This window comes from Podarcis bocagei (assembly GCF_964188305.1).
Source record: "Podarcis bocagei genome assembly, chromosome: 7".
NCBI classification, from domain to species: domain Eukaryota; kingdom Metazoa; phylum Chordata; class Lepidosauria; order Squamata; family Lacertidae; genus Podarcis; species Podarcis bocagei.
The window spans coordinates 37,103,549-37,123,653 of NC_138132.1; the positions used below are offsets into that span (position 1 = coordinate 37,103,549).

The 20,105-nt window shown below is 44.6% G+C and overlaps 1 protein-coding gene across 2 annotated transcripts; it reads left to right on the forward strand.

The window, feature by feature from the left end:
• Window positions 1-1,300: 1,300 nt before the first annotated feature.
• On the forward strand, window positions 1,301-13,545 carry HERPUD1 (homocysteine inducible ER protein with ubiquitin like domain 1). Of its 2 annotated transcripts, none has more exons than XM_081203700.1 (8): window positions 1,301-1,541; window positions 5,951-6,028; window positions 6,140-6,202; window positions 7,341-7,468; window positions 8,425-8,532; window positions 8,849-9,199; window positions 10,934-11,039; window positions 11,962-13,545. In XM_081203700.1, exons 1-8 carry the CDS (start codon window positions 1,362-1,364, stop codon window positions 12,115-12,117), a joined length of 1,170 nt encoding a protein of 389 aa, XP_081059826.1. In that variant the 5' UTR covers window positions 1,301-1,361; the 3' UTR covers window positions 12,118-13,545. The 2 variants fall into 2 exon arrangements, with proteins under 2 accessions (XP_081059826.1, XP_081059825.1); XM_081203699.1 differs by having other exon boundaries at window positions 1,303-1,541; window positions 11,959-13,545.
• The last annotated feature ends 6,560 nt before the right edge of the window (window positions 13,546-20,105 follow it).

Consider the following 20,105-nt stretch of genomic DNA (forward strand, 5'->3'; position numbering starts at 1 on the left):
CCAGCTCAGCATTCTCCACATTGAAAGGTTCCAGACATGGTTTCCAGGGTTTCAGAACGACACCTACCTGGAGATGCTGGGGACTGAACCTGGGACCTTCTGCATGCAAAACATGAGCTACGGCCAGCATGATGGCTCCCCATTACACCATTGGACTTTCCACTCCCTAGCACTGAATTAATCTATGCCCATGCCTCTTGCTCACACCATTCTGAATCAGGAAATCATTCTCCCCTCTTCTCAAAACCTATTTGCTCATATGCTCCAAAGCATAAGAATGTAAGAAGACCCCACTGGATCAAGCCAATGGACCACCCAGTCCAACATTCTGCTCTCACAGTGGCTGAGCAGATTTCTGTGGGAAGCCAGCAAGCAGGATTTGCGCACAAGAGCCCTCTCCCCCAGGCGTGTAGCATTGGGGGGGGGGGCGGTGCTGCCCAAGAGGAATTTTTTTTGGGGGGGGGCACGCCATTCATGCCATCCTCCCTGAGCCAGCCCTGCGCCACTTTGAGAGGCTGGGGAGGGCAGTGTAAGAAGGAGGCAACAGCCTTGCGCCCTTCGATCCCAACCCCTTGAGCTAGATGGACCAATAGTATAAGGCAGCATACTATGTTCTTGGGGAGGGCTGTAGCACAGCACCTGCTTTGCATGCAGAAGGTCTCAGGTTCGATCCCCACCATCTGCAGGTAAGGTTGGAAATGCACCCTGTCTGAAACCCTGGGGACCACTACTAGCCAGTGTAGTCACTACTGTACTGACCTTGATGGACCAATGATGAAACGCAACTTCTGCGATGCTTATTTAAAAATCAGCCCCCCTTCATTTTAGAATCATGAGGACTAGAAACTTATTTTTAGGTCCAAGCCCATAGCTCAGAGGTAGAGCATGAATAAGATAGCTAGTTCAACCCCCAATGGCAGCATCTCCAGGCAGGACTGGGAGAGACACCCTGACTGAAACCCTGGAGAGCCGCTGCCGGTCAGTGTAGACAGTACTAGATGCACTTAAGGTTCTGACTCAGTACAAAGGAGCGTCTTACGATCCCACGGCAAAACAAGGCATCACGTGACACGTAAATATAGAAAACTGCAGGTCCCGGCCGATTTTGTTTCCTTCCCCCTTTTGGCCACGCCTCCCCTTTGGCCACGCCCAGATAGGCCTGGCTCTCTTTCCTACCCCTCCATCTGCCTCCGGACAGACAGGCGGCTTCTGATAGGCCCACGTTTCGAGCCAGCGGCCAATCCGTGGAGGCCACAGCGGCGCCGCGAGGAGGGCGAGGATATATAAGGAGGGGGCCGCGGATGAGGAAGTGAAGCTTAGCTGTTGGAGTGGTGGAAGCGAGAATTGAAAGCGGAGACACGATGGCGGAAGCCCCGGTAGGGCCCGGCCGGATTCCGGGAGGCGAGGCCGAAGGGGAGAAGGTCTCGCTCGTGGTCAAGAGCCCCGCGCAGCGGCATCCCGACCTCCGCCTGACCGCCCAGCGCTCGTGGAGCGTCCGTCGCCTCAAGGCTGAGCTCCGCCGCCGCCACCCGGATGCCCCGGTGAGTCTGCGAAGACTCGCTCTCCTCTTTCTCGTCCTCCTCATACGGCACTTCCCCACCTCTTCCTTCCTTACGGGCTGCTCTGCTCCTGGGCGGGGAGGCTGTGTTTGAGAAAACTCTCTCCTATGCAGCCTCCAAATTCAGACGCAGCCTAATTCGGAAGCTGCCAGGGTAGGACAGGCTGGCGTTTTTCTGCCTTTGTGCTCGGCTATTGCTGGCGACTTGGGGGTTGAAACTTGGGAGATGAGAACTTTTAAAGGTGCAAGAGTAATGTCTGAGGGATGCTGATAGTGACTGGGCGGGGGCCAGAGGCTGGAGACATGGACGGACGTAAATAATACCATTAAGCCAGCCTTCCCCAATGCAGGGGCCTTCCAGATTTTGGGGCTACAACTTCTAAGGCCCCGCGGGAGCACTGGCTTTGGCTGTTGGGAGCTGTAGTCCAACAATATCTAGAGGGCTGCATGTTTGTTTATTTGCATTTATGCCCCAGCATCTTGTCCAAAGATCTCAAGGTATGATTCGCCCTCTCCTCATTTAATCCACATAACAACCCTGTGAGGTAGGTTGAGTGAGTGACTGGCTCCCAAGGTCACACAGAGTAAGAGCTTCATGGCCAAGTGGCGATTTGAACCCTGATCTCCCAGGCCCCACTCTATTCACTACACTGTATTAAGCAGAGCAGGAGATTGATGTTTAATCTCTTCCCACAGCCCTCCTTTTTGAAAATTTAGGACTCTGAAACCAAATATGGCCTTGAATGACAGGCTTCCTGGATCACATCTGTAGTCCTTCTAGCCCAGCTTTCCGCCGCCTACAGTGGCCAACAAGTTGTTTCATGGAGGGCATGAAGGCAGAAGTTTTTTTCCCTGCAGTTGCTCTCCTGTGACTGGTATTCAGTGGCATACTGCCTCTGCACCTGGAGGTTCTATGTTGCTGTCGAGTGGCTGGTGATAAACCTGGTTGTTGTCTAAGATCTTCCCTCTGTCATGGAATATTAGTTGCTGGGGAGACTTCTGGAGTTGCGCTTTTATTCCACTTAAAGTTTTCCCATAGGCATCTGGTTGGTTACTGTCAGAAGAGAGTGGACTTGAAGGGCCTTTACTCTGTTGTAGCAGCACTCTTAACGCTATGAAAAGATTAAGCTTGCTCTTGTATTACTCATTTTTATTTATTTCATGAAATTTATACAACACTTGATTGCGGGAGAATGTCTCAAAGTGGTTTGCATGGTACCTGCCACCATATTCACCATAGTTCCTTTCTTTCAACTCTTCCCCCAATCACTGATTTTTGAAGCCTTTATCTCTCTTACGCTCAAAGGCCTTTTTCTGTTTTCTATTTGCTTTTTTATGTATCCATTATGTACCTTGGCTTTTCTCCAGTGATCTGAGTACATGGTGATATCTGCTCTTTCTACCTGCAGGTAGGTTAGGTTGTGGGGTGGAGAGAATGGCTCAAGGTGCCTCTGTGACCTTCATGGCCAAGGAGAGATTTGTATCCGTGGTCCAGTGTTCGTTCGCTGCATTGGCTGGTTCTTCCCCCAGTTCTACCTCTCACCTTATTTCTTTTTCCTCATCCACTTTCCCCCTCCTTTCATAGTTGTTCTTTCTGCTTAGGCTGGTATCTCCGGTTTCTGCAGCCTTCTTCCTGTTCATGTTCTCTCCAGGCATCTTGGCCTGTACTTACTCTCTAAACAGGCCTTTATATAGCAGCAGTTGGAATCTTAACATTCCTCACTAGGAAGTTGCCAGTAGTGTTTTAACAGACTTTGGAGCATAGAATGCCTGCAAGTGCAATGTGGTGATTTTGATTAAAGTCATCATTGTGATCATCTTGGCCTTTGTCCCCCCCTTGTTGTTTATCCGCTTAGTACTGGGGTGATGTATTGCTTTTGCCAAATGTGATTTTTTTCCCATCACCCATGCCCAGAGCAAAAGGCTCCCTCCACATCAGCAAGCAGTGTTACATAACCAAACAGTCTGGGCACCTCTTGGCAGCTGGTCATTCTGTTCTGGGAGCTTAAGCTTCTTTGAACAGGGTTTTTTTTCACTCTTCTGCCAAACAGATGATGCAATAGGGCTTAGGTCTTACTCACTTGTCGCTCTTGATTTATTACATTTGGATGTCAAATGCTGAAATTGCCGAATTCATGGCCAAGGCAAATGACTTCATCATTTTGTGGCTTACAATAAATGATCAGAGATCCTCTGTCTAAAGAAGCTTAAAGCAGCAAAAATCCCCTTATGAACATATGGGGTTATTTTTGTTCCATTCTATTTTTCAAATTAAGAAGCAGCAGTACTTTGTCACTTTCTTTGCAATGCAAATGGCCCAGCTGGTAGACCAGTTTGCTATTTTGGCAAGGATGATTTGAAAAACCAAAAAAGGGTTATTAGTGCTGCTTTTCTCTAGTACAACTAGTAGCAAATGCTGTGTTTGAATTCAAAACAGATTGGGACAGCCACGTAAACGTTATGAAACTAACTCTTTCCTTTTGGTCTGATACTGATACTACTTCACAATGTTTTAGTTTGTTAGCAACAAGAAAAGATGGATCCAGCAAGTGAGACTAATTTATTTTATTCTTCATTCAGTTTACAAGAATGACATGACCAGCGTTCGATCCTCCCATTGTGCTAGGCACATTTTGCAACAAGAATTTCATTAGCACGAGCAGTTTCTGAGCTCTGGGCGCAGTACTGCACCTAAGATTTCAGATTAAAACTACAGAGTGGAAGGAAAGGAGGACCTTTTTCTGTCTCCCCACTTCCAGCCAGTCTCTGAAGACTGGAGAAGAAACCCTCTTAAGAACCTTAGGGGGGCAGGCAGGGGAAGCATGGCTTTGTTTTTTGCAGTCTTCAGATGAGGACTAGACCATGTGAAAAATGAACATAAGACTTTAGCTGCGGTTCATTCATTTTCAGCTTTGTATTGTTCTATAAAAAGAAGTATGCCTAGACTTTCCATTGTTGTGCCCATAACCTTGGTTTAAGGTGCCATTTAGCTCCTAGCTTTCATATCTCAGTTTCTAATACTGAACATGACTGATATATTTTGGCACAGCAGTTAAAATATGGTATGTTAAAATAAAAATTTAAATACGCTAATTCCCAGATTAGGTACCGGGACATGCTAATGTACCTCAACATTAAATTAAAGGCTCCTGTGCATTGAGTACCCACCCCCGGAAGATGCCACCCACTGCATCTTATAGATAAGTAAAACTTACCTTGTTATTTTCTAACAATGAAAAAGGATTTGTCTTCACATCCATTCCCTCTGCTAGTATGGTTGCAGGGGTGACATACTCTACCCTCCAGCAAGTAAATTTGTCTCTCATAACACTTCAGTGAGGCCAGTTTGAAATTTCTATTAATGCTGCCGTGTCAAATGACTTCTTCACAAGAACTGCAGTTTCAAAGACGTGTGGCACAGTTAATTTCTAAATATAAGTACCTTCACTTAAGAGCACAATAGGGTGTTACTGGTAATTCTGAGATTGAAATAGTCCTACAGAAACCCTATTTGCAATTAGAGAAAAGCGTCATAATAGGGCTCCTAACTGGAGATGGTGATTGATACTGGCTTCTGTCAACCTAGCTAAGGTTTCTCATAGTTGGAGGTAGAACTTTGGTCAAAGTGGACATTCTTGTCTGATTTTGCAAGTGGCTGACCATTGCACTTGTCCAAAACACATAATAAGGATTCAAAGTTTTGTTGATGAAATCTCTACAACTGCCTGATATAAACAGAAACTGATGTTATTGTCTGGACTCTGGAACCAGTTCTTAGCAGCAGCAATAGCAACAGCAACAACACTAAGCTAGGGCTAAAAAAATGAATTAAAGGCTTGCTGATGGTGGACGCCTTGTCTATCAACAGCAGTATCTTGGCTTATATTAGAGGGTTGTACTTTGTGCCCCATAATATAAGTGCGGTCTTATTTTTCACTCTCACTCAGTCACCAGGTTGATGAAGCAGGTGTGGAGTTCTTAGATGTGGGTACGTCTGAAACTACATCTTCCTTTTTTGGGAATATGTGTCCCAAAAAGGTCTTCTCTGACCTGACAGCATGCATCTGTTCTGCCTCCTAGAAGTCCAGCAAGCAAATTCAAAGTAGTTTCCAGGCATTACTATAATTGAGGATCTCAGAAATGCTGAAATGCATAACTTGTTCATGCAGTAGCTTTGTATTACAAATAAGTTTGCTACAAGAAGGATGGAATGTAAATACTCCAAATCAGACAATTGTGTTTTTGTTTTTGTTTTTGTGTTGTTTGCAAAGGTACTTTGTTAAGATGGAAGTTGCATAAATAAATAAATATTGCACATGTTAAGTTCTGCATGGCTGTTCTGCATAATTCAACAGAATGGGTCCTGACCATTGTGTTCTCTTCCTCTCAAAGCCTGAAGACGTTCAGAGACTGATTTATTCTGGGAAGTTGTTACAGGACCATCTTTACCTGCGAGATGTGCTTGCCAAGGTACTTGGATGCTGCATGCTACTAGCATTGCTTTTGTTAACTCTAGTGGGTCAGCAAGTAAATGCAATAAACTGAACTCTTGTTTGAAACTTATTTTGGTTTATATTTCAGCAGGATATGGTGCATGCTCTCCACCTGGTGTGCAACTCAAAACTGCAAGAAACAGACGTGAAGGTATTTATAAACTGATAAGTTGTTCAGATTCCTACCTTATCTTTATCCACAATTTAGTTATAGTTCCCCTTGGAGCTGTTACTACAGCCTTGTAAGAGCATGAATATTGCATTGCTCTGTAAACCATAGCAGGTCCACCACTTGCATCTGTTAGAGTCCTGGGAAGCTCACTATTAGGCCACAAGAGAGGTAACCACTCCCAGAGGTTTGGTGCCTTTGGTACAGCTTTGTTTTTAGCTGTCATGCTATTGACACACCGATCCTCAAAGACTTTGGAGCTTCAGTTTGAAAACCATCTAAATTAGTAGCCATCTCTGAAACTTGTGGCATTCATAATTAAGCTGTAATTGTTTTCTTCCTTACCTGGCGGAATGGAGAGAACCAGTGGGATATGGGTTAGCTCTGGATATAAACTCTATAGGAAGGACAGAGAAGAGTGATGATTTCAACTTGCTGATTTCACTTTTATCCGTGTGATGGTTATATTTGTCATAATGTTGAAATAAAGCTGTTGCTGGGGTGTAAACAGAAGCTCTGTGCGTATGTGTGGTATATTGCACCCCTCAGTTGATTCTACTTGAATAGTTGTTACCGTGCCTGCTATGGATATTTGTGTCTGCACACCTGAAACTTCTTTGTGCTTGGGGCATAGGCCCTCTGGGAACATGACTGACGAGCGGATTTCATTTGGATGCCAGGGGGACTTCTCCCCAGCTGTATTCTGCTGTCAGTCTAGTAGAACCGTCCAAGAAACCAGCACACTTGCCAAACGAACAGGAGCAACTTATGCGTAGCACTTAGTAACTTTAGGTAGCAGAGTGCCCTCATAAGGTGCTTTGGTGGGAGCAATAGAGATTCAAGCAGAACTTTTCCAGAAAAAGAGTTGTTATTGAAAAATTGTGAGGTAAATTACTAAAGTCTTGTCACAGAAGGTGGTGTGGGGAGGGAGAAATGAGGTGAAGGCAAGCCAAGAGCGGTTGTGTGGTGGTGTTTGAGGCAGGAAGGAACATGGTTGAAACCATGGGGGGAACAAGCTATACCTCCCCTTCCTCGCAATTTTTCTGAAAATCCTCTCAAAAGGGAGGGAGAAGCTCCCATGCAGACACGTTCTTAAGTTTCAGATCAATGTTTTCCTCAGGTTGTTGAAGCCAAGCATCAGCCAGCAGCCTTTAGCCAAGACCCGCCGTTGCTTCCTTCAGTTCATGCTTTGAGTCAGACGGACATCCTCGGCAACCAGCCCCTTGGAGCAGAGAATGCTGGCGATAGGTAAGTGTGGTGTGAGTGGCTCGGTTCTGCCTGCTTGTTCAGACAACTTGCTCCTGAATCTGTGTACCCTTGAGATGGCATCTATGTACCCTCTTGGCAGCAGCTGGTGCCCCTGGCCTGCTACTGGAATGGGTGCCTAGCAGTGCACCCTAACTCCAATGTGAGGTACCACTTTGGGGGGAAAGCAAAGAACAACTGTGCAAATGAGAGAAATGCCTGTCTCTCCTTCAAGCCTTTGGCTTTGACCTTCTCCAGCACCCAGCACAAATAAGTAAATGCCTCCCTTCTCCTTGCAAGCCTTCTTGGCATGTGAGAGGCCTTGGGGAGGAGAGAGACGAGTTGGTGGTGAGCATAACTAGCAGCTGGCTAGCAAGCCAAACCAAAGACTCCTGAGCCCCTAGTATAGGGATAGTCAACTTGGGGGCCTCCAGAAGTTGGACTGCAGCTCATGCATCCCTGATCATTGGTCATTCTTCTTAAGGGTGATGCGAGTTGTGGTTCAGCAACATGAGGCCCAGTACGTCAGCATGTTTTCCCCAATGGAACTTTGACTGCAGCACAGTTTAATTCTTCCTTCTGATTCGTTGGTGATGCATTTAAAATGTTACAATCTAAAAGGCCTGACACACAAGGATTGGGGAAGAAGGGAGGGCGAGGAAGGACACCCAGGGACGAGTTCCTTGTTGTAAGGACTATGTAACCAACAGCTGGAATGAAAAGAGCTTAGAGAGAGGAGCCACAAATAGTTAGTCTTTTACCAGAGCAGAGATGCAGAAACCCTGCCAGTCCATTCTCTTTTCCACTTCAGTAGCCTGAAGTTTAAATGCTGATAAAACATCCTTGGCCTGGAGGGTACAGCATTACAAAATCCTTGCCATATAATTTTCAGTGAGGGCAAGGGAGAAAAAATAGTATGCCTGTCCTGATTGAGCATATTTTCTTCTCCTCTGCATCAGATCTGTACCGGCGCAGCACTGCTTTCAAGGCTATTCATCCTATACAACATACCGCATGCTGCAGTTCTGGTTCCATCAGTTTTATGCAAGACAATACTACATGCAATAGTAAGTTGCTGTCTTCGTTGTGATCTATTTCTACAAGGAGCTAAATCCCAAGCATTTTGACAAATTTGCATACTGGTGTGATGTGGCTGAAAAGCTAGGGCTCTCATCTGTATGTATTCAGTGTTAGTTTATATCAAACCCCTGGCACAAATAAGCTATGGTGGTCCTTGGTGATTCACTGAATCAAATATACCCTTGAAGTGCACCTGTTGTTGGCTTGCTGTTTTGAGGCTGCCAATTTGTTTCATGCACATCAAAGTTGAGCAAGCTCTTACCAGCTTTCTAACTGAGCTCATGACTTTTATCTTGCATCTAGCATGGCTGCCAGTGCTGTTTCTGGTGACGTATCCTCTACACGAAGTACGCAGGAGATCCCAGTTGCAGCCCCGGTTGCGGCCCCAGCTCCTCTTTCTGGTCCTTTTCCTGCTGAAAACCAGGCCGGAAATCAAAACGTTCCCCCTCAGGTAAACCCAGGGGTGAACCAGAACCTTCGTATGAATGCCCAGGGAGGGGCTTTGATGGAAGAAGAAGAAGAAGGCGGCAATCGGGATTGGCTGGACTGGCTCTACTCAGCAACCCTTTTCTACGTCTTCATCAACATTGTGTATTTCTACTCCAGTATGAGCAGGCTTCTCATGGTGATGGTGGGCACCCTGCTGATGTACCTGTAAGTTTCTGCGGCCTCATCTTATCTCTCTCACTTTTTACCACTAATCTTGGTGCACATTATTTTAAAATAAGTGTCTGCTGGGGGAGACATCAAGTGTGGACATGATGTCAAACTGTGATCAAGGCTTTGGGGTTGCACAGTCGCTCAGCCAGGCCATGAGAAGATAGCGAGAACGTACCACCTAAGAACATAGGAAGCTACCTTATTTATGAGCCAGACCCTGTCAGTCTAGCTCAGTATTGTCTTACCTTGGCTGGCAGTCATTTGCCAGTATTTCAGGCAGGGCTGAAAGCCTGCCCTACCAGGTGATGCCATTGGAGACCTACATGCAAAGCAACAGCCTCCAACCTATGGTTGGTTGACAAAATATCATTAACATCCAAAGTGGAGGGCAGGGCAACTTAGTTTTAACCACAACTTGTTAACGTGTTGGGATCATAAGCCACAATTTAATTTGCTCCACTAAGCTTATTTCTTGGTAGGCTTTGGTACAGAAAACCGTGGTTTACAACAAGAAGTGAAAATTTCCTATTATGGCTGGCAGGGAGCATATGTGAGTAGGCCTCTGTATATAAAGCTAAACTGTGGTTTCCTGTTTTATCTGAGCTGGCCCACAAACTCTGCTGGACATATTTCTGCAGCTCCCTTGAAATAGTTGTAAGGAGGCTAGTACTTCAAACATTTACATCTACTAAAATACCACTTGTGACGGTTTAAGAGGAAACATGCACCACAGGTAAAATAACTTGTTTTGCAACCTGTCGCTCATTTTCACTGTTGCACATACAAGAACTGCAGGCTAAACACTGACATCTGAACTTGTCCTAGTAAACTATCCTCTCCTTTGGATGCATTTCTCACCTGTGGGACTGTAGCTCAGACAGCTCTTTACTATACTGAATGCAGTTTTAATACATTAGCAACAGTAAAAGCTCCTCAGCTTTTGCAGTTTGTTAGTAAACTTGGGTAGACAGCCATTCAGTTTATGTTGGCAGCCCTTTAAAGGGACACAGATTGGAACAAAATAACTGTCTTTGGTCTTTTTTATTTAGCAAAATTTATAAGCCGCTTGATTGTTTTAAAAAAGGAAAACCTCTTAAGCAGTTTACAAAAATATAAAAAACTAATAAAATTACTGATAAAACAATTAAAACCTGTTAAATATTTTCAAAAGATGATTGCAATCAGCTGCTAAAAAGAAATGAAGCATATAACTTCCACATGTCTGGATAGGCCTGATATCAATAGGCAGGGAGTTCCAAGGTGTACTTGTAAGAAATTGGTATTTTAGTGTGGCCACAAGTATAATAATAATAATAATAATAATAATAATAATAATAATAATAATATAATTATTTATACCCCGCCCATCTGGCTGGGTTTCCCCAGCCACTCTGGGCGGCTCCCATCGGAACGTTAAAAACACCTGTGCCAGTCATGCAGATGGAAGCAGTTGAGTGGGCATATATGGGATAAGGTGATTCAGCAAATAACATTTCCCACCTTGAAAGTCACATTACGGATGTCATGCAGTGCACAGAACTCCGAGCTGTCTTCTATGAAATAACTGGAAAGGCTTGTACAGCAGGGGCTAAGTCAATTGCTCTCCTCCTGTCCTTGAATATTGAATGGAGACTCTCTCCCATGCCAAATGGTGGGTTATCCTAACAGGGTTTTTTCAGACTTCCCTTTGGCATTCTGTCCTGTACCTCACTGGTTTTGTCTTCTCAGGCACCAGGTTGGATGGTTTCCTTTCAGGCGGAGGCCAGCTCAGCCTGCTGAGAACAATATTCCTCTCCAAGCAGCTGTTAACCAAGACCAAAACAACAATTTACAGGTAAGTTCCTAACAGGATATAATTTCCTTCATAAGCACAATTTTGAATGTTCTGATGAACTTTCCAGCCCAAACCTAAGCAGCTCAGAATGAATGCCACTCGTTCAGAGGGACTTGCTTCCTGGATAATTAAGCTTGTTTAGAGTTTCAGCATTGCCTCAGTACTGTTTCTAAAAGACCTCTGTATATTCTGTCCACATATCTTAAGTGGCTTGGCGCTTATGTACTGTAAATTGTTCTGTGCGACAAAATAATTTAGGATGCAAAGTGTGCATTCGGTATTGGCTTCCACTTAGCACAGTTGACGTGCTAAAATTATGTTGTAGAACTTGAGATGAATCAAGATGTTGAATCATTTGTTGGGCATTTTCCTGATTTGGTGGTGCTGGTTCTATAATGTGCCCTGTGCTTTGTATGTGAGACCCAGCGCTGGGCAGCACCAAATATTTTGGTCCTTCTGGGGTGGGGCATTCCTTTTTTCAGGCAGCCAAACCATCTCCAGCTCCTGGCTCTTCCTGTTGACTGAAGGCTTTGGAGACCTGATGATGGAAAATGTCCATCTCCCAGGCCCTAGATGTCACTGCTAACGTTAAATGAGGTCTAATGTGTTGAATTAATGCAGCAACTGTGTGCTATCTCAGAAATAGTTTTTGGATCCTGCATGTTGTTAATACATGCTTGGAGAGCAGGTTGCTCCCAGCTTCTAATGAGGTCCTTGCATGAAGTGCTCTCCCTTCACAGAGTCTGCCTAGCCAAATATATCTAGTTCATGTGACTTATGACAAAGTAAACCTACAACTGGTAATATTTGCCAGTGTCGAATCTAAAGCTACCCAGGAATAAAGCCGTAGCACTGCAGGAGAAGGTCAGTTGATGATCCTGTCAAGGAATTATTACATCTTTCTCTTTCCTTGGTTTAGCAGGAGGAAAATGCGGGGGGTCAGGGTGAAATGGAGGCACCTGACACCACACCAGAGAGTCAACCAGCACCGTCTTCGTTCATAAGCACTGCCTGGCTTTTCTTCAAGACTTTCTTTGCATCCCTCCTGCCTGAGGGACCCCCAGCTGTGGCCAACTAGCTGGCTGTTTAGCCACACAAATAGCCAGTAAACTGCAGCTGTCTGTTTGCTGTGAGACCTTTGGCTGAGCGAGGACTGGACTGGACACCAGTTTGAATGCTGGAAGTGGCCTGGTAGTAATGGACGAAAAGGAATTACTCTGCTTTCAGAAGCGAAAGACAGAGATTGCAGCAGCCATAAGACCAAAGTACAGAGTGCCAGTGAATTGTATGGGAAACATTGAGTGAAGGCCTACAGCAGTGTGCAATTCTGTACTGAATGCAAGTAAGGCTGTTGATGGACCAAGAGTGAGAGAAGCACATTGCTTCTGCTGGTGTAACTTGATTCCTGTTGGAATGTATCTCATGCTTTAATTACACTGAGTGTAGTATCTTGCGCAACCAGTGAATTGCTAGATATGTATTATAAGAGTTTTACAGGGAAGATTTATGCCAAAAATAATTAAAAGCTGTGCTTGCGCTCAATAAATGTAGGGAGCTGTTTGCATAAATAGCTTCCTACTGAAGATTCAGTTGAGCTTTTATACTAAACAGTATAGCAAGAGCAACCAACCCACATGTACAGGTTCATGTCAAGAACTATCACCCAGTTTTATCAGTTGGAGTGATCATGTAGATCCAAGCATTCTTTCCCTTGATAAAATCTTCCAGGCTGCTTTCTGTTAGGACTTCTGATAAGCATCTAATCAAAAATATTGTCAGCTGTTTTTGCCACCACCTTACAAACTCAAGATATCTTCAAACTAGAGTCTTTTGCAAGCAAGGCTTAGAAAGATGATGGCCCATCTGTCTGTTCCTGAATTTCAGCAGTGGAATATTTCTCTGCATTCCGTTTTTTGTGCATTGTATTAAATGGGTTTTTTTTAAAAAAAAGTCTTCCAGAAGAAGTTCTCTAAAACATGCATTATGTTACTAGCTTAATTTCTAGTGGTTTGTATTTTAAAAGAAGCATGCAACTATGCAAGTATGAAGAAGACCTGGGAAGGGAAATAGGTATTGAAAATGTCATATTCACATTTTAAAGCTTGTGCTTTTAAAGGGTAAATTGTTGAAGAGCAGTATATTTTGTGCCTTTGGGATCTGGAGATGTTTTTCCTTTGCTCCTTATACTTTAGGAGGCATTCCTGATACCTCCATTTCTGTTAATCTTTGGCTTGCATCTCCTAGAACTTAATGAATTTGCATTGAGAATCTTTTCAGCTCAGGGATAATTTTTCTTAGATTATCTTAACACACAGGGCCATTGTCCTGCATATACATTGTGAATATCAAATGATGCTGAATTTATATTTTCCCTATTGCAGATTGTAAGCCTTCAGTTCATATCAACTTCATCTGTACAGCTGACCACTTTCTCTTGTATAATATCTGTTGAACAAAGTTTAACACGCAATGACTTACTTTTATTAAACTTCGATATTGCTGTCTAGCTGTTCATTTGTCGGTCACTGCACAGGTAAAACTGTACAAGAAACTGTCCAGTCAGGCATTAAGGACAAATGGTATAACTTGAGTGGCTGAGAATCTGAACTTCTTTCCCTGTACTTCTCATTACCTGGCTCAATTATCTGGCAGTCTGTTCCAACTTTACTCCAGGTCTGCGATGCTGAAGGCTATCATCAGTACTTCATCATAAGATGAATAAGACAAGAAGAGCCCTGCTGGATCACACTCTAGCATTACTTTCTGGGCAGTGCTGCCGGCAAGGCTGTTGAGAACTGTGCTGCTAAGACGACAAAAGCTCCCGTCCTTCACTTGTAATGATAGAGAAAACAGTCTCTGGGAAACAATTGAGGAAATAAAGTGCATGTCGTACATACAAACAAACCCTCAATCAGTAGTGGCAAACTGCTGGAGATATTTTGTGGGATGCAGCCATGAAATTCGCTACTTGCCTTGGGAAGGTAGCGGATGCAGGCAAGTAGCTATGCGGCAAAATCTTCCACTCTTCCTCCTTTGCCCCCTCCCCAAGTGGGTATGGTCTATGCAGCGGTAGGTGTATATGCAGCTGGATGGTGGAATCTGCAGGGGGTGGGTTTTCAGCTGCTTTCTGGGCTGCTCACAGTAAACAGATGGTGACCCTTTGCAACAAAAGTGTTTTGCATCAAAATTGTGAAATAAACATATACAAATAATTACAATGGAGCATTTCGTTTTCAAAACAGAGCCTGAGTCTGCAATTGAAGAAAACTCTAAATGAAAAGGCAGCTGCTGATTTTTGGGGTGCCCTGAGTTTGGTTGGTGTATTTCTTGTGGGAATTTTCTGCTCAGGTATAAATATAAGTTGGCCAACCTTGGCAACCTTAGCAGCTGAACTTGGTTGGTTGAGGTGAAGCCATTTGCTCATTACACTCCAGGCTGCAAGGAGCTTGGGCAGGGTAGCTGTGTTTGAATCTAAAGCACAGGCATTTATTCTGAAGACTTTTCAAACTCGTGATTGACTGACCACAAGGTGGCAGATTGAGTAAAGACCTTAAATCAGCCTTGCTGAGCTGCTGCTCTCCTTGCCTTCAAGTAATTTAGGGTTGTGATAAGTTTCACTCTCATTTTACCTCCCCTTTTTGGGCAAGGTCTTTGTGCGGGTGCTCATGGCCAGATTCAGGCTCTTGGATAAAACTTGATTTCCTAGATCCCTTTCCATCTGGGTTTAGGCACTGAAACTGCCTTGGTTGCACTGTTATGATGAGCTCTGTTGGCAGAAAGAAGGTGGAAGCATGTCCTTATTAATTCTTGATCTTTACTGCAGTTTCCAATACCATTGACAGTGCTCTTCTGCTGGAGTGGCTGTCCAAGTCCAAGCACTGCAGGGGGTTCCAGTCCTACTTGGATGATTGTTCTCAGGGGTGGGGATGGGTGTATTGCTCAGCCCTGTGAAGCCTGCAGTGTGCAGAGTTTAATCCCCCTCCCCCATGTTGTTCAACATCTACATGAAACTGCTGAGTGGGGTAATAATGAGCTTTAAGGGCAGGGCAGGGACTGGCACTTCCTAGGTCCCCCTGTCCCAATGCCAGAAATCTAATCACTGTACCATGCTTGGCCTTCCAGGGACCCAAAAAATGTATGTAATGGTACCCTGCCCCCCAAAAAAACTATTTTAAAGTAAAGCCATGGGGAAATAAAATGTGAGAGGGAACACAATAGCATTTGAAAAGCCATGGTGTTGGTGGGAGCAAGCAGGTAGAGAAAGGGTTAAGTGCCCCCATGCATCCCCTGCTGCTGCTGCTGCTGCTGCTGCTTCAGTCATTTATTTCTCTCCCCCAAACCAGTTTTCCTTTACTAAAAAGTCTTAAGAATAGAATATGTTAGCCCCTTGATCTTCCTGCTGCCAGCATCCTCTGTGAAGGAATTGGTTCCAGTGTTTGAAACTTACCTCCTTGTTGAGACCTCTCCAAACAGCCTTGCCAAGGGAGCTTTGTGGATGAAGGAAGTTTCCTTATGTGGCCTCAGACACTGGGCCACTTAATTGAGTATTGTCCACGCTGACAGTGGCTCTCCAGGGTTTCAGGCAGGCTTCTTAGCCAGTCTTAGCAGGAGACACCAGGGCTTGAACTCAAGACCTCTGAATGCAAAGTTGGATACTCTACCAGTGAGCTGTGGTCCTACCCTGTGAGCAGTTAGGATATTACATAGTGTGGATAATAAGAGGGAATTATTCTTGTCCAAAGGCCCTCCACATGGAGCTGATTAGGGGACCTGGGCCAAAGTGTTGGCTCATAAGAAAATAGGGCAGTTCCTTTACTGGGGCCAAGCAGTGAGCACGTTTTCGAGTTCTTCAGAGCTCTTCATCAGGTTGCACAACAGTGAACCTCCCTGGGAGGGCTTGACATGGGCATTTTGCAGGCTGAATTTACTTTCAGAAAAGGGTTCATGGATGGCGGTTGGGGTGGCTGAAAGGCAGATGGAGGCCACATGAAGAGAGAGGGCACTTTCCTTCTTCGGATAAAAGGACTTTATTTTATGTGCCATCCTTTGTGCCTGCTGGCATGGCTCTCCAAATCTTGGACAGATAAAAATGTGGCTTCCACATTCTGGGGGGAGAGTGGTGATCTCTTGCCTTCTTCATTCCCACTCAAGGGGACTTGCTTCTCTTGCTTCCAGCCTGCTGGCCTTCTGCACCCCCACTCAGGAGGCTTCTTCACTTCCTTTTAGGTCCAGTGGCTTCCTGCATTGCCACCCAAGGGTGCTTGCTTCCCTTGCTCCCATGAGCACTGGCCTTCTGGATCCCAACCCAGGATGTGTAATTTCTTGCTACTACATTGATTACTAGAAGGACTAATAATGGAAACAATTTACTTTCCATAAAGATTTGATGAACAGAGGTGAGGGGTGGTGGAAGGGCAGATGGACACCTCTTATACCACAATTGAAAAAGGTAAGAAGTCTATTTTCCTATTCCCAGGCACGCTGGTCTCCTGTACCCCCTCTGCCCATGGGTCTCTTCCCTTCCTTACATTCCCACCAGCCTTCTGGATCCCAGCCCAGGAAGTTTCATTTCTTGCTGCTACTTTGATTTTGATTTTTCTTCTATGTAATAGAAAGTCTCTCTCTCCCTCTCCCCTCCCCACATCTCTCTGTGAAGTCTACCTCACAGGATTGTGGGGAGCATAAAAGTGTGGGAAACAACACTCCACAAGCAAACTACCCTGAGCTCATGGTAGAAGGGTGAAGTATAAATAGGAGTGAGAGGCGGAAATAAATAGTTGTATGGCATTGCTGGGCTCACTGAAGTAAGAACCCAAGGAAGCTGGCATTGGGATGTGCTATATAAAGCGATGCCATAATGAGGATATGTACCCCAAATCCCTTCCACAATGCAGTGGATTGTGATATGCACGAGGAAGGCTTTCTCGGCATCCTTTGAGATATGGTCGGGGATCCTGGCCTGCACCTTTTGGAGTCATTTGGTATGGCAAAATGTTTCAGGGCTGGCCCTGATTTGTGTGTTCCCTCTTGTACCACTGCAAAATACAATAGAGCTTATTCTGCAGTACCTGGAAATAAATAAAAAATCTATCTCAGGAAACAGATGCTCAGTAACAATGACTTATTGGCCTAACTTCCAGTGATTTAGATTAATGGACAGGGAGAAGCTTTTATTGTCATTGAGGGGAATTGCATGGCTGGCCTTTGAGCAGAAAAACAAACCCAGGGATTGATAACTCCCAGTTGGGGACCTACAAGGAGGTCTGTGTGACCCGTGTCTAGTCATCCTGACATAGTGGAACAAGTTGTACCTGTTACAACTTGTACCAAAGGGCACAAGCCATCCAAAGTCAATACTCATTAACATTTGTCAGCATTCCCAGTATAAATATTCTTGTGAGGAGTTTGTATGGCATTTTCAATAATATAGGCACCTTTGTCTAAACTTTCCCCTACTATATGTATTTTTTGAATGCATGTTTTGGTTATACAGCTGCATTGCAAAATTTGGAGAAAAGCAGATTCTGGATGATAGCTGTGCTTTGGTTTGTGTAAGGCTTTTTGGAAGTGCAAATTAGGTGAACTTGCACCAGAAAGCAAACGAAAGCATCACCCTTATCCCTATATGAAATCCCATCGGTTTTGAAAGGAGATATTTAAGCCAATGGGATATTTCCCCCTCTCCTAAGGATCCTTGTTGCAGGGGCAGAGACATAGTGGTCTGGGGTCACAGGGAGTTGAAAACCTGCTACTGTTTTTGCACCAGGGTCCTAGTGTCACCCAGTCAGCATGAAGGCACTGAGATGCTTTCTTACCCTTAAAGCCAATCAAAGAGTCAGCCGCTGATGCTGGGCTCCTAGGGTCACTCTGGAGAAGATGTGTGGGGAAAACACAGAGGAGGATTTGCTCTATGCTCCAAAGCTAAGCTTTTGGTAACGCTAGAAACACAAGAGGCTTTCATTTCAAGAGAACGGTGTGCAACAAGGAAAGCACAACTTAAGTCACTCTGAAAGGAAATATTGGCGCACTCCAGATCATTTACCCATGTATGTACACAGCAAAATAGTATGTGTTGGCTGAAAGGGAACACATGGGGAACTGCACTGATTGTTGCAATGCATCCCCAGTTATTAGTATGTTTAATTATAAGATCATACAGTAATATTAGTGGGTTTCATAAACTTAGAAGGGGGTGCGGTTGTGACGATCATGAAGGGACCTTGCACTTAAGAATTTGCCACTGTACTACTGCACACAGCTGCAGAAGGCAGGCTGAAGCTTCTCCTTGTGGCCCTGATGAAAATCAGTCACCCTCCCAATGCACCTAGTATATTAATTTATATTAAAAAACCTGTGATGTGGTTACTCACCCCACACAATTGTTGGGTAGCTTGTCTCCCACTGAAATCAGTGGACCTCCAAATGTTTGGCTATGTGGGTGTACAATATGAGAAATCTTACCCTCCAGCCCTTTCTTCTGTAACTATACATATACATAGTCTCTCTCTCTCTCTCTCTCTCTCTCTCTCTCTCTGTGTGTGTGTGTGTGTGTGTGTGTGTGTGTGTATGTGTATGAAATAAGTGTAACCCGTAACAGAATTTGCTGCATTGAATAAAACAAACTGCCCTGGGATTATAAGAACCATGTGTAAACTCTGTTCTTCAAACCTCCAAATTCAGTGAAAGATCAGGTCCCTACTTTAGTGATGTGAATGTCCGGCAGTAACCCTTGAAAAGGGTATCTGAGGCTATTCACTCTTTCAACTCAGGATGTCTGCTTCCAGAAGCAGAACAAAAAGGATAATGCTGGAAAGCATTATTGCTATTTTTAAAGCTGTAAAGTTTCTAGCCAGTGGCTGGAATCCAGCTAAAGTTACTCACGGTGAAGATTCATCAGTGGGAGAAGTCAGTTGCTGTGACCATCTTACAACCATCTTCTACAGAACCTGTAGCAAAATCCTATGCGTGTTTACTTGGAAGTCTATCATAACCAAAGAAATGAGCATAGGAAAACAGCCTTTGGCTTCCTCTATATGGTCTGTTTACTGAGCACTCATCCTGATTTCATTGCCCAAAGCTTATGTGGTGTTTAGATTAAACCTCCTCTTTATGGAGCATTCATTTAGATTTGTTTGCAAAGTGTTTGTCCAGCAATGAGTGCTCATCCCAAATTTATGCCAATTTGCATTGGGATGGGATTATGAGACTTCTCAGTAATCGTTCACTCATTACACACTTTTGGGTGATGTTCCTGTAACTTTTCTAACTGCAAAAAGTCAATATTGAGTCCGAGGTGCCTTTAGTTGTGTCTCTGATGGCTCATCCACACATCCATTTGGTCTGTGTTTCATTGCCCTTGTCCCATGCTTTCTCGGCATTGGTCAGAGAGGTTTTTCTTCTGTCCTGCCGCTTTCCCCAGGCAAACTTACTGTTTACCGCTGAATCAGAATAAATGTCAGTCTGCAAAAACTCGATGGGCTTTGTTCTGATTCAGCGGTAAATTTCAGGTTTCCTGAGGGGAAGCGACGGGACAAATGAAAAAGCTAGAAAGCACAGAACAAGCAGAACAAGTGTGGATGAGCCCTAACTTTTCTTTGACTTGGACCCAAGGGTTAGCTTGTTAGCATGGATTAGTGCATCAGTCCCCAAACTCTGTCCCAGGAAAGACCTGCATATCTACAGTGAGATATCTTTCAGTTAAATACAGTGGTACCTCAGGTTATGAAGTTAATTCATTCCGGAGGTCTGTTCTTAACCCAAAACCGTTCTTAACATGAGGTACTCTTTCACTAATGGGGTCTCCTGCTGCCACCGTGTGACTTCCGCTCGCATCCTGGGGCAAAGTTCGCAATCAGGAGCATCTACTTCCGGGTTAGCAGAGCTCGTAACCCGAAGCATTGGTAAGGAGGACGGTACGTAACCTGAGGTTTCACTCTACTGTACTTCAATTTCATTCAGGGCCAGGTTATATTACCATTTCAGTCCAGGCTCTGGGCATCTTTTCCTCCACCCTTCGCTAAGCCTGAGGGAGCCAGTTTCTCTAGTAAAAGGTTGCCAGGAGTCATT